The sequence below is a fragment of the Geotrypetes seraphini genome, chromosome 3 (assembly GCF_902459505.1).
Source record: "Geotrypetes seraphini chromosome 3, aGeoSer1.1, whole genome shotgun sequence".
Lineage (NCBI taxonomy): Eukaryota > Metazoa > Chordata > Amphibia > Gymnophiona > Dermophiidae > Geotrypetes > Geotrypetes seraphini.
The window spans coordinates 50,833,777-50,848,202 of record NC_047086.1 but is presented as its reverse complement, the minus strand read 5'-3'; the positions used below and the strand labels follow the sequence as shown (position 1 = coordinate 50,848,202).

General features: G+C 44.5%; 1 protein-coding gene across 4 annotated transcripts in view; it reads left to right on the top strand.

Moving 5' to 3' along the window:
- Positions 1-14,426, top strand: part of DDX43 (DEAD-box helicase 43) — a 267,260-nt gene that overhangs the window by 190,768 nt on the left and 62,066 nt on the right. The window contains exon 13 of one of the 4 annotated variants that reach the window (XM_033935445.1): positions 5,250-6,220. The exons of the other annotated variants lie outside the window; for them this stretch is intronic. Within the exon in view, the coding sequence (XP_033791336.1) occupies positions 5,250-5,346 (97 nt within the window). The 3' untranslated portion in view covers positions 5,347-6,220. Of the gene's footprint in view, positions 1-5,249; positions 6,221-14,426 lie in introns of those variants that run through there. 4 annotated transcript variants of the gene reach the window in all.

Genomic DNA, 14,426 nt, shown 5'->3' with positions numbered 1-14,426 from the left:
GAGTGGTATTGTGTGTGTATATGTGTGGGGTTGGTAATAGTCTGAGCCCCTGGTTATATGTTATAGTTAATTGTTGTAGTACTGATGCTTTATTAGCCACTATAGTTGGGTTATATGAGTGATATTCACATATTTTTTATATTTGCATTTGAATGTTTGAAATTCAATTGGTACTTGAGTCTTTGCACTTTATTTTAAGGAGAAAGATTTTGTTGCTATTATAGACAGAAATTCCTGTATTGGTGCTGGCACTGGCACTTTTCATGAGCATACAATTTGTTATCGTACTGTAGTTATTTGTTTCTCAGGGTCTGGGCAGATTTGCACATTTAGCACAATTTGCACATTATAATTCTTTTAATGGATTCTCATATTTATTTAGATTAACTTTTAGATGTTATACATTAACTTATTAATTTAAATGTTTTAGTATTTATTAAATTTGAGGCCTAAAATTATGCATGTGTAAATCTTCAACCACCATTCACATATTTTCCTTAGTTTTCATAACTTATCATATTTATTGTGTTGGTTTAGTCTGTGATGGGGTATTTGTTTGTTATGTCTTTATATTCCCCTTGTTCCTGAACTATAAGCCTGTATTTTTTCACTTGAAACGAATGATTTTGTTTATAGAAGATGGTCGCAGATTTGATGATGTATGAGGCAATTCTCATTTAGACGTACGTCTGGTGCTAGTCACCTGTGAGACTTAGCCTGAGCCAAAAGGTTCCCATGATTCATGGTGGGCTCATACTGATATCTTTGACCTTAACTTCATTACTGTTCTTGTATTTAGTACAGTTACAGACTTCTGGCTCAGGCACAAAGGGATTTAGCCAATTCTAGGAGTAATTTGATAATAGTTTTTATTGGCTATATACCTTATAGGGTTTTCTTTTTTGCTATATCAGGATATTTGTGACATCATGCTCGCACCCAGATGCCGGAAGCCCCTTTTCGCTTTGCGCACTCCATAGCCCGCCTGTATCCTATTCCAGAAGGGGATAGGAATACTCTGAAGTCGCCTGTAGTGGATGCGGTAGTCTCAGCCATCTCTAAGCGGCATACCGTGCCTGTTGAAGGCGGTGCAGCCTTGAAGAACCCGGAGGAGCGTCAGTTGGAGTCCCTTCTTAAACAGTTTTGATGTGACAGCTGTCGGTCCAGGCAGCTATGTGTGGCGCGCTGGTGGCTCGGGCGTGTTTCGCTGCACCTAGCATGTACTTGATGATAAATCTGAGAATTGAGACTTGCTAAGGCAAGAAGTTGCCAAAATTGAATTGGGTACTTCTTATCTCTCGGACCTCTTGCGAGTTTCTGCCAAGTCTCTGGCCTTAGGAGTTGGCAGCACACCATACCTTGTGGCTTCGTGCTTGGTCGGCAGATTCGGCATCCAAAGCTAAGTTGACAAAGTTTCCTTTTAAAGGATCTTTCTTGTTTGGTGAGGTCCTGGACAAGTTGGTTCAGACTCTCACTGATTCTAAAGTGCCTTGTTTGCCTGAGGATAGGCCTAGGCCGCTGGCTCGAGGCGACGCTACTCGTGGGTGTGGTTTCCGCTCCAGTCAAGGGGCTGCTGCTTTTCAGTCTCCTGGGCTCTCAAGAGGCAGGTTCTTCCAGTGCATGCAGTCCTTTCGTGGAGCCTGCTGGGGTGCAGGTAGCGCCCCCGCCGAGTCCCCTGCCGCCCGTCTTGCACAATGATTCCTTGCTGGTGCCCATCTTGGTTCTGGTGGGTGCCCGGTTGAGGGACTTTTATCCACAGTGGGCAGACATCACATCCAATCAGTGGGTTCTGGAAGTGATCTGGGACGGCTGGAGTGCGCTCAGTCCTTGCCAGACCATTTTCTCGCTTCTCCCTCGCAGGTGGCATGGAAGCAGCAGGCCTTTTGCCAGACCCTTCAAATATTGTTGGATATTCACGCGGTGGTTCAAGTTCCCCTGCTGGAGTGGGGCACAGGTTGAAACTCTATTTACTTTGTGGTGCCAAAGAAAGAAGGGACCTTTCAACCCATCCTACATTTCAAAGAGGTCAACAGGGCTCTTCACGTGCCTTCCTTCCGCATGGAAACTCTGCGGTCTGTGATTCTGGCGGTTCAGCCAGGGGAGTTTCTGACCTCTCTAGTTCTGACCGAGGCCTACTTACATATTCCTATTCGGGCCTCCCATCATCACTTCCTGTGCTTTGTGATCTTGGGGCGACATTGTCAGTTCTGTGCACGTCCCTTTGGTCTGGCCACGGCACCGCGGACGTTCACCAAGGTGATGGTGGTTGTTGTGGCGGCGTTCCACAAAGAGGGCGTTCTTGTTCATCCTTATCTAGACAACTGGTTGATTAGATGCCAAGTCGTTCCAGGAGAGCACTTGGGTCATGGTTCAGGTGGTGGAGTTTCTGCAGTCGCTGGGATGGGTAGTCAACCTTGCCAAGAGCCGGTTGTCTCCATCTCAATGCCTGGAATATCTTGGGGTCCTGTTCGACACCTCCTTGGGGTAGGTCTTCCTTCTGGAGGCCTGGGTAAGCAAATTGCAATCTCAAATTTGTATGCTTATGGTGTCCCAGTGTCCTCAAGCACAGGATTTCCTCCAAGTCTTGGGGTTGATGGCTGCCTCCCTCGATGTAGTGAGGTGGTTGCAGGTCCACATGCGTCCTCTTCAGTATGCTCTTCTTCGGAGGTGGTCACCTCAGAGGCACAGTCTGGATCACCCTGTTCCACTTCGCTGGTAGCTTCAGACCCCCCATCTTGTACAAGGAGCAAGACTGGATCAGCCGCAGTGGATGGTGCTGCTCACGGATGCCAGTCTTCTCGGTTGGGGGGCTCAGTGTCTAGGTCACTCAGTTCAGGGAACTTGGTCCATGGAGGAGGCTTCTTGGTCGATCAGTGTTTTGGAGACCAGATCCATCCATCTGGCGTTGCTAGCCTTCCAATCCTTTCTGATGGGCAAGTCAGTCAGGGTTCTGTCAGACAATGCCACGGCGGTGGCCTATGTCAATCATCAGGGGGGGGGCACCAGGAGCACTTTGGCGCAGGAGGCAACTCTGCTCATGGTCTGGGCGGAGTAGCACCTTCAAGAGATCTCAGCATCCCACAAAGCTGGAGTGAAGAATGTTCAGGCAGACTTCCTGAATCATCACATGCTAGATCCCGGAGAGTGGTGTCTAAGCCCTGTGGCCTTTCAGTTGATAGTGCAGTCTTGTGGTCAGCCCCTCATGGACCTGATGGCCCCAAGTGTCAACGCCAAAACGCCCCGCTTCTTCAGTCGTCGCAGAGACGGTCATGCTGAGGGCCTGGATGCTCTGGTTCAACCATGGCCAGCGGAGGGGCTGTTGTATGTGTTCCCTCTGTGACCATTAGTGGGCAGAGTTCTTCTCCGCATAATTCTCCATCCGAGCCTCGTGGTTCTGGTGGCTCCAGATTGGCCTCGACGACCATGGTACACGGATCTGGTGAGGCATCTGGTGGCAGATTCTCTTCCTTTGCCTCTCTTGGACGACCTTCTAAATCAGGGTCCCATTCCAATGTTCAATCCAGGTCCTTTTTGTCTTATGGCTTGGCTCTTGAAAGGGGTGTCTAGGTAAGAAGGGTTATTCAGACAAAGAAATCTCAACGCTCTTGGCTTTCCATCTCTCGGGCTTATGTGAAGGTTTGGCGTCTATTTGAGAAGTTGTGTGATGCGCATGGTGTGGTCTCTTTTTGCACTTCCCTGCCTAACATCTTAGAGTTCTTGCAGGATGGCCTGGATAGGGGACTGGTTTGGTCTTCTCTCTGGGTTCAGCTTGCGGCCTTGTCAGCTTTTTGGGGGTTCTTGAAAGGTCAGCGTTTGACTGCCATTTCTGATGTGATTTGCTTCTTGCTCAGGCCTCCCGTACAACCCTCTGTTCCATCTTGGGATCTGAATCTGGTTCTGTCAGTTCTAGTGCGCCCTCCTTTTGAACTGTTGGACGTCTGCTCTTTGAAGGACCCTACTCTTAAAGCAGTCGTCTTGGTGGCCATTACTTCAACTAGACGTGTTTCTGAGCTGCAGGCTTTCTCTTGTAGGACTCCCTTCTTGGAGTTTTCTAGGGAGCAGGTTGTCTTGAGGCCTGTTCCTTCCTTTCTGCCAAAAGTAGTTCTCCTTTTCATGTCAGTCAATCTGTGGTCCTCCCGGTGTTGGGTTGTCAGGAGGGCTCTTCTGAGCAGAGACAGCTGCGCAAGTTGGATGTTAGTTGGGTCCTTCGCTCTTATGTGCAGGAAATCAGGAAATCAGATCATCTCTTTGTCCTTCTAGCGGGTACTCGTAAGGGGGATGGCACTTCTAAGGCTACTATTGTGTGCTAGATCAAGGAGACTATTGCTTCCGCTTTTCTTCTTCTGAAGAAGCCTTTTTCAGACTTTCTCAAGGTTTATTCCACTAGGGGTCAGGCAGCTTCTTGGACTGAGTCTTCTCTAGTGCCTCCAGTGGATATTTGCAAGGCAGCAGTTTGGTCTTCTCTGCATTCCTTAGTTACCATGTGGATGTTCACGCGCATTGGGACGTGGTATTCGGTGAACGTTTTCTGGTGTCGGCCCTTCGGGAGTCCCACCCTTGATGGGTTCTGCTTTGGTAAGTCCCATCCGTAAAGGAACTATACCAGTCTATCAAGCGATACAGAAGGAGAAACTAGGTTCTTACCTGCTAATTTTCTTTCTATTAGCTTGTAGACTGGTATAGTTCTCCACCCTATCTGTCTTTGAGCGGTGTTTGCAGGTTTTTGCTCGCGTGCAGATTTTGAATTTTTTTTCTGCGGGTTCTAGAATTTTTCTAGGGCCGGGGAGAATTAAGAAAAGCGGCAATGGCTCAGCTAGCTTAGCTGGTGAGCTGTGGGGATGTTTTACTTCCAGGATCAAGTTCTATACATGTTCCAATAGTTGTTGATGTTTGTTGTTTTCTTACACTTCTGTTTGGAGTGTCATTTACTGTTTTTCAGTTAAGAAATTTCCTAAGTTCTGCTTGGCTATTTGGCAAACTGGAGTAGCAAGAGGGGCATACTATACTGATATACAAGTTTGATCTCAGTCTCCACCTGCTGATAGCAGTGAGGCATATTACCCATCTGTAAAGGAACTATACCGGTCTACATGCTATCAGAAAGAAAATTAGCAGGTAAGAACCTAATTTTTCCTTACCTGCAATTACATCACTTTCTTTTCCAGAAATAGATAGATAAAAAAAAGATTTGACATCAATAAGTGAACATTTTTTAAGAAAGAACTGAATATTTCTTTGTGACCATGCAGAATCCCGTGGAGTTACCTGGGGTGTTGGCGGCGTTATCTTCCACATGAGGAGAAGTGGTGGACTTTGCTTTGGAAACATCCTTATCTCCCCCAGTAGCTGTTCCTCCACCGCGACCTGCTCCAATCGCAGCACTGACTGAGGAGCCCTGCCGAATGGACGTTGCAGGGGGAACCCCAGATCGAGAGACAGAGGCCGTGGGAGGAATGAAGGAGCAGGGGAACCTGAGAGCTGTAGGAAAATCCAGCTTTCAATTGATCAAGCCACCGGTGGTTACATTAGAGAGCATTTAGGATGCTCTCGCTAGCCTGAATGTATCAGTGGCCAAATCTTCCCTAAAAATAGCAGCTTTAGTAAGTACTGTTGACTCTGTGGGACTTAAACTAGAGGGGACTAAAGAAGACTTTACTAAAGAATTAAAACAAGTTAACGATAAAGTTGAAAAACATCAAGATTTGTCTTCTGGTTTAATAAAGAACAAAATACAATTGAATCGTAAGATTGAACAACTAGAAAACTTTAATCGTCGATTGAACATCCATCTTTTGAATTTTCCTAAGACGCTTGGAGTATCTAGTTGAAGTTTTCCCCTGATTGCATACCACCTGTTAATAAGATTTACTATCTGCCCTTGAGGGAAAAACGACAAGGGGGAGATTTAGAACTTGAACAAGTTAATTTGAATAATGAAGGAATCCTGAATGTATCTGAACTCTTGGAATCAACAGTATCTGAATTATCTGAAAGAATGACTTTACTGGTTTCACTAGTTTTTGAACAAGATGTTAATGCAATTTTTCGTTTATATTTTCGTTCTTCGCAGATGTTCTATGGAAAAAAAGTTTTCATATACCTTGATGTAGATAGACAAACACAGGACCGTAGGAAATTATTTTTGGTAATGAGATCTAAAATTGTCTCTTTGGGTGGTACATTTCTTCTGGCCTACCCCTGTAAATGCCTAGTTAAATATTTAGAGATTAAATATGTGTTTTATTCTCCTGAACAGCTTCGAGCTTTCTTGGATTTGAAGAAGTTGGCCACGGGGAATGTTTAGGCTAGAAATGAGAACAGCAGTTTGAAAAAGGAATTCTTAAAAAATGCTGTTAAGCCTTTCCTGATTGATTAATTACGTTGATTAATTATATGTATAATAAGTTTCTGTTCACTTAGTGGAATTCCTCTCTTATAATTTGAGGTCCAAGGAGCTATAGATTGTTTCTTTATTGTATTTTGATTCTTTTTCTGATTCTTTTTCCTTTATCCAATTCAAGCTGTATTGCTTTCACAAGAGTTAATTCTTGTAAATTATTTTGAAAACTGATAAATAAATAAATTTAAACAAAAAACAACTGAATATTTCATGGGGTATCCTAATTTTTTCACATGACTGTAGGTATACTTGATTTATCTTTGCCATTTTTAGGGCACAGACTGTATAGAAGTCTGCCCAGCACCGGCCTATCCATTCAGCTACGATCAGGGCACAGACTATAGAGTCTGCCCAATTACTAGTGTTGCCATCTAATCGCCACTAAGCTCATTTGGTTCAAAGCCTTCCATACAGGATTCCTTTGTTTATCTCATGCATTTTTTAATTCTGTTACCATTTGCATCCTGTGGAAAGTGGTAGAGATGAATTCCAGGCATCTAACCACCCTCTCATTGAAACAGTATATGACTTTATTCCTGAGTTGCCTCTCCCTGGAATTTAAATTCTTTTTTTTTTTTTTCTAGTTCTACCACTTTTGCTCCTCTGGAAAACATGTTTGTATATTAATAATAATAATAATAACTTTATTCTTTTATACTGCCATAACCAAAAGTTCTAGGCGGTTTACACTAAAAAGAGCTGGACAATTAGTGAAATACAATAATACAGTAAAAAAATACAAATATTTGTAAAATTGAATTTCAATAATAAAACTCACTAAGTAATAAACTTATCGAACAAAGTGGTCTTAATTAATTTCCAAAAACTGCAATAGGATAGCATAGCTTGCTGAATACATTTACCTAACCAAGATTGTTGCCTACCAGTTTGAAATGCTAGGGTCCTATCTAAGAAGGTCTTATATCTACATCCATTAATTTTTGGATAAGCAAATAAGTAGAAGTTTCTAGTTTCTCTTGATGGTCTATGCAACACAAAATGAGGAAAAAGGTAAGCTGGAGACAATCCCGAGATCAGCTTATAGCAGATGCAGAAAAATTTGAATAATACTCTTTCCTCCAAAGGCAACCAATGAAGTAAATGATAATATGGACTAATATGGTCGTTCTTTTTTAAACCAAAAATCAATCGAACAGCTGTATTCTGAATTATCCTTAATTTCCTTAGAATTTTTTTGGATGCTCCTAAATAGATGATGTTACAATAGTCTAAAATGGATAAAACTAATGCCTGCACCGATAGTCTGAACGATAAAGGATCAAAATATTTTTTTATGGGTCTTAATTTCCACAATGTAAAAAAGCATTTTTGTACCACTAAGTTTGTGTGTTCTACTAGTGTTAAATATTTGAATCTCTGTATAATATCACCCTGTTTCTCCTTTTCTCCAGGGTGTACATCTTCAGGCCATCAAGTCTCTCATCATATGTTTTGTGGTGCAAACCCTATACCATTTTCTTCACTTTTTCCTGAACTTCTTCAAGTTTTTTTTAATGTCTTTAGCAACATAGGCCTCCATAGCTTAACACAGTACTCCAATTGGGGCCTCACCAACAACATGTGGAGGGGCATCAATGCTTCCCTTTTTTTCACTTGTACAGACATGGAGGAAGCCATTACATGCCCTGGAATCAGTAACATGGAATGTTGCTACTATTTGGACTTCTGCCAGGTACATGTGACCTGGATTGGCCACAGTTGGAAACAGGATACTGGGCTAGCTGGACCTTTGGTTTGACCCTGTATGGCTATTCTTATGTTCTTATGCAGCCTTGTCGCATTGTTTCGTCACCTTGAAAACCTCAGACACCATTGTCCAAGGTCCCTCTTCTGAGCTGTGCTCATCAATTTCGCTTCCTATTCGTATTCGTACATTTCCATTGGATTTCAGCACCCCAAGTGCATCATTCTGTACTTTGCATTAAATTTTAGCTGCCAGGGAGAAAGTGATGTCACTACCTGATGGCAGGATAAAATTTGAGCACCGTAGGGGCTTGCTTTTATGAGGGATTAAATAACTTCACGAGATTGCTCTAACTCCCAATACATGGTGATTTGGCAGTGGGAATGTATGGCGAATCGCAGGCAGCTGGAGAAGTTTAGATTCAGCGAGTCTGCAAGTGGCAAATGGGTGGTGAAAGTGCCAGCATCGCCAGATGGGAAAACAAAGATGGCGCAGTCCCCGAGTTTGACCTGGCAGTCTCCAGCCTCGTCCCAGCCCGCTGATAGCACGTCGGCATTACAACGGCAGCTGGAGTCTTGGTTCCGTGATCTCAAAGCCGAAATGCAGGGGGTTTGGGAAGATGTTAAAACTGCAATGGCGGAACTCCGGGCTGAGGTGGGAGACTTAGGAGGACGGGTTGAAGCCTCAGCAACAGCATGTCTCCCGTTTGAAGGGGGCGGTGGGGGAAACGAAGACGGCGATGGAACAGCATGTAAAAGAACTGGCTGAACTGGAGGCTCATTTGGAAGACCTGGAAAACAGGTCTCGAAGAAGTATTTACGTTTTAAAGGTATCCCAGAAGATGAGTGGCATAAGGACTGTAAACAGGTGGGGCAAGTGTTTTGCAGCCATCTGTTGGGGCCTGAAGAGCAGATTGATGCTGGTTCTATAGTTCTCTTAAGAGCACATTGAGAACTTGGAGCTGGTCGATCGGGGGCACCCAAAGATATCATTGCTTGTTTCGGAGAATATTTGCTTAAAGAAAAACTTCTGTAAGCAGCCAGGAGAAAACCACAATTCCAGTGGCATGGCATTGAGGTTGGAGTTTTCCAAGATCCGGCTCTTTCTACTCTGCAAAAGTGGCGGGCCTTCCGTGAAGTGACTCAGGTGCTGTGGGCGGAGGGCCATCGATATAGATGGCTATTCCCATTTGGTGACTGGATGACGGTGAATGGCAAATCATGGATGGTGGATACAGTGGGCGATGCATGGCTGTCCTTGAAGGACCTTGGCTGTAATAACATACCAGTGGCACTGGCGAAGGGGACTCCAATGAAAGGTGGCAGATCAGTAGAGACCTGGCGCACGGTCACCCGCGCCACTAAAAAGGCAATACTGATGGAGACAGTTGGAGCAGCTGGGGGCTTGTGAGTGTAACCCCTTAAGACAGGTTGAGATACTTCAGGCTTCCATTAAGACTTTTGGACTTTGCTGTATGGGGCATTTGATGAGTGGGGACTTGAATGCATGGGAAATGGGGTAAGTGTGTAGTATTTGGGGGGAGGTAGGTGGGCTGTATGCTTGAGATTACAGGGTTTGAATGGTATTGGGGAAATGCTACGTGGGAGTGGGGTTGTTGACATTGGGATGTATAACGCGATTGCATGGGTAACAATGGGTGGAATGAGTGCTGTTGGGGGGTGGTGAGTATATTGATGGGATATAGGGGGTTGGGAGTTATAATTCTGTTATTGTGACTTATGTTTTGTTGGGAAGGTTACAGAGTCAGATGCCTTTTGGAGGAGACTTCATCTTTTCTCAGTGGCTGGTCTGGAATCTGCTAGATCGGTATAAGTGTGTGTGTGTGGTGGGGGGGGTGTTTGGGACATCTTTGATTACTAAGGGGGGGATAAGGGGGCATGGACAGGAGAGGGATTTACTCAGGATCGGGTCATGGAATGTTAATGGGTTGAACAGTCCGGGGAAGAGGAGTATTGTTCACAGGGAAATAAAAAGAATGGGTTGGGATATTTGTTTTGTTACAAGAGACTCATTTGAGGCCTAGGGATGCAGCTTTATTGCACAATCCGGCTTATGATCAAGTATGGACACATCAGGGCATGCATAATAAAAGGAAGGGGGGATTGCCATTTTAGTGCACCGGGGACTGGGGTTGGTCATTGATCAGGTATATCGGGATTCTCAGGGGAGATGTCTTGCGTTGAAAGGCAATTCCACTTGCTCCTGCCCATACTTTCTCCATGCCATTTTCACCACTGAGAGAACATGGGTAGAAGCAAGTGGGAATTGCTTTTATTTATTTATTTATTTAATTTGTTTTCTATCCTGTTTTCCCCAAAGAGCTCAGAACAGGTTAAACATACATAATATACAGTTAACAGGTTACGATTTGCACTGGATTTGCCATAATTATAGTACAAGTTTACGATACAAGTTTTTATCCTAACTTGACACATACTAGGGGTCTAATACTAATATGCATAATATACAGTTTACCGGTTATAATTTGCCATAATTAATCCTTACAGCCTAAGTTTTCAAATACAAGTTTTATCCTAACTTGACACAGTTTTCAGGGGGATTTGCCATTATTTTTCAATACAAGATTTTCCTAATGTGACGCATACTGGGATCTGGTACCAATATGCATTTCTTAGTAATCTGTCAATCAAGAGCAGGGGAGTTAGGTGAAGAGGTATGTTTTTATTGCTTTCCTAAAGTTGGAGTCCTTCAAGGGATATGATCTGCTGGGACAGTTGATTCCAGTGGCTCAGTATGAAGTGGGAGTAAGGCAGCTTGCAGTTGAAGAGCATAACCAGGGGGCTTTTTGAGGCATATTTCATCTTGGGAGCGGAGGGACCTGTTCGGCACATATGGAGGAAGCTTAGCCATCACCTAGCCCGGCACCTTGTTGGGCAAGGATTTGAATGCTAACATCAGGCACTTGACGATACAATGTTTGGCTTTGGACAGCGAGTGAGCTGATGCTAGAGCCTGGGAGACAGGGTCATGGACATAGAGGTTTTTAAGAAGCCTGGTTTCTGCGTTTTGAACACGCTGGAGACTACGTACGTTCTTTGTCATGAGACTGTTGAATAACACATAATCCATGCAGGAGAGTACTAAGGTAAGAGTAGATGGGTGAAGTCAGACTCTGTAAAGTAGTTCTTTATTTTTCGGAGTTGTCGCAGGTAGCAAAATGAGGAAGATATCACCTGAGAGTTTTGGTTGCAGTCAAGGCGTATTCCTAGGCTGTGTACTTGGAGTTATAGTAGTTGAGTCCCAGCATAGCGAGGGATGTCATGGTTGCTCTATTCTTTGTGGATCCAAAGGCGTTCCGTCTTGGAGGCGTTTAGTTGTAATTTTGTTGACGGACGTCCAGTTTTTGATTTCTGAGAGGCAGATTAGAAATTTTGTGATCTGTAGTTGGATGTCGTCCGTGAAGGAGTGAATCTATATTTGCGTGTTATGTCTAGGACAGCTGTAACGTAGAGATTGAATAATAGGGGAGATAGTAGAGCTCCCTGAGGAAATATTTGATCAGTTTTAATAGCGTGTCATTGAGCAGAGCACTTTGGGATCTGTTATTCAGGAAGGAGGCGAACCATCATAGCATAGTGTCTCGGATTCCAATTTCAGAGAGCCGTTCAAGGAGAGGATGATCAGTAGTGTCAAATGATGCTGAGATCCAACAGCACCAGAAGGACTAAATTATCTTATCCATGAGTTTCCAGCAGTCGTCGATGATGTCAAGAAGGACGGTTTCAGTACTGTTGAATTTCCTGAATCCCGATTGGAAGACAGATAGGGCTCCTTGGTTTTCAATGAAGGAGTGCAATTGGTTTAACACTTCTTTTTACTTTTTTTAAATCCACCTGTCTCTCTGAAACTCTGACTGGAAGCTGCTCTACAAACTTTTCCTTACAGGGACTTTTGCTTCTAACCAAGCCCCAAGGTGGATATCTGTCTGTCTGACCCCTCTTCCTAAAAAAGATTGCTTTAGGCTCTAAAGGCAGTCATTTAATCCACTTTTCTCTCTGCAGCTCAGACTGGAAGCTGCTCTACAAACTTCTCCTGACTCTTGCTTCAAACCAAGTATGTTTGAAAATTCTCAGTGAATTGTTTTAATCTGTTGTAAATTTTGTTTAAAAAGGTGCATTGTAATTCAGTATTACATTCTTTTTATCTCCTTTCAAACTCTTGCATATCCTCTATATTTCAGGCCCCATGATAGCTATCTGTCTGTCTGTCTGTCCCCTCTTCTTAAAAAAGACTGCTTTAGGCTCTATTTAATCCACCTATCTCTCTGGCGCTCATACTGGAAGCTGCTCTACAAACCTCTCCGAACTCTGCTTCTAACAGGGACCTTTTCCGTCTATAAAACTGCACCCTTGACAAAGCATATGCTAACTCCAGGAAACCTTTTGAAAGTGTCTTCACACCCACACTGTGAACCCAGCCTAGGCCCACACACCCCTAGGTTTATATCACATATATAGACTCATCCACCAATCATCCCCAACACCTGTTACCCAACCAAATCCTACAAAGCTGTGTAACCCTAACCTAGTCACCACAGTTATTCAAAATTACACTACCTTCAAAATACCAATGCCACAATCTGCGTTCTCCTATTTTATGCCAATTACACTCCTTGCCAGCATGCATTCCTCCATCCCAGTCACCACAGGCCAGGGTAGATATGGTGACCTCTGTCACCTTCCCCACAGGAAATCTTTACCACACAGACCCCAATACCTTAAGCCTAGCCCCATCATTCACCCACACCCAAAAACCTCAAAATGGCACTGGCAAATGCAAGGTCTGTAAACAACAAAGACAACAGCTAGTGCTGGAGGAGGGTGGATTATGTGGCAGATACCCAATATGATGATATCAGAGTAATGAGCAAAGTCTCGGTTTATGCTATTATCCCAGGACAAGCAGGCAGCTTATTCTCACATATGGGTGATGTCATCCACGGAGCCCGGATGCTGACAGTCTCGCAAGCAGACTTGCTTGTAGAACTCAGAAGTTTTGAGTCTGCTGCACCGCACATGCGCGAGTGCCTTCCTGCCCAGCACAGGGCGAGTCTCCTCAGTTCTCAGTTTTCCACGGAGCTGAGAAGTCTGCACTTTGATGCTCTGTGCTGAACCTCGTTTGCTTCGTGCCTTCTCTTCACCGCGGTTTGTGTTATTTACGAATCACTGTGTCTTTCTTTCTTTTCTGTTAAAAAAAAAAGTTTTATTTTTTCATCGGCTGACTGGCGGGACGGGTCGTGCGCTCGCAGCCTGCGGGCTTTGACTTTGACATCTTCCCTCCTATGTCCCGGCCAGTCATGGGCTTCAAGAAGTGTAGCCAGTGCCAGCGTGCGATATCCCTCATGGACCCATACCGCTGGTGTCTTTGTTGCCTTGGGCCTAACCATAGTCTGAAGTCGTGCCCTGAAACATCGTCGGGTTCAAATGGAAAAGCTGTTCAAGATGGACTCTTCAGCAACATCTTCGACCTCGACTTCTGACTCGGTCAAGCAGTCAACGGGGGGTCCTCCTGTTTCCACAACTTCAACCTCGAGTCTCATCAGACCTTCCTCGTTCGGATCGTCTTTGGCCTTGAGTACACCTGCTTTATCTTCCCCTGAGCTTCCCTTAGGTAAGATACCTAAAGAAGAAGGTTCCTGCGGTGGTCCTCAAGCTATCCAAGCATCAATCCTCCAAGTCGAAGCATGTGTCTACCGCCACCTTGGAACCTCTAGCCTCAGCAAGTGGTCCAGTTTCAGACTCAGATCCACAATTGCAGGCTTCTCTCCAGACCATGTTAGAGCAGCAATTTGTTCAGTTACTGAGCAAATATTGTCCTGCCTCGACTCTTCTTCCTGCAGTCCAGCCTGAGCAATCAGCAGTCTCCCGTGAGGTCGAGTCCCTGCCTGTGCCTGAAGCTGAGTCTACACACTCTATGCAAGGAGTCTAGTCTTTGTGAGTGTCTGGTCTGGAATCTACACACTCTATGCAAGGAGTCGAGTCTTTGTGAGTGTCTGGTCTGGAATCTACACTCTATGCAAGGAGTCGAGTCTTTGTGAGTGTCTGGTCTGGAATCTACACACTATGCAAGGCATCAAGTCTTTGCGAGTATCTCGATTGAAATCTTCACACTGTATGCAAGGAGTCGAGTCTTTGCGAGTGTCTTGATTGTCACTCCAGGCCTTCCAGCTCTTCGAGGCCTCCAACACCTCAATCGAGGTCACCAATTGCAGACCCGAGGATTCAGCTGCTTCCAGTGCCTCCTCCAAGTCTGTCTATTCCTTGGGATACCAATACTCCA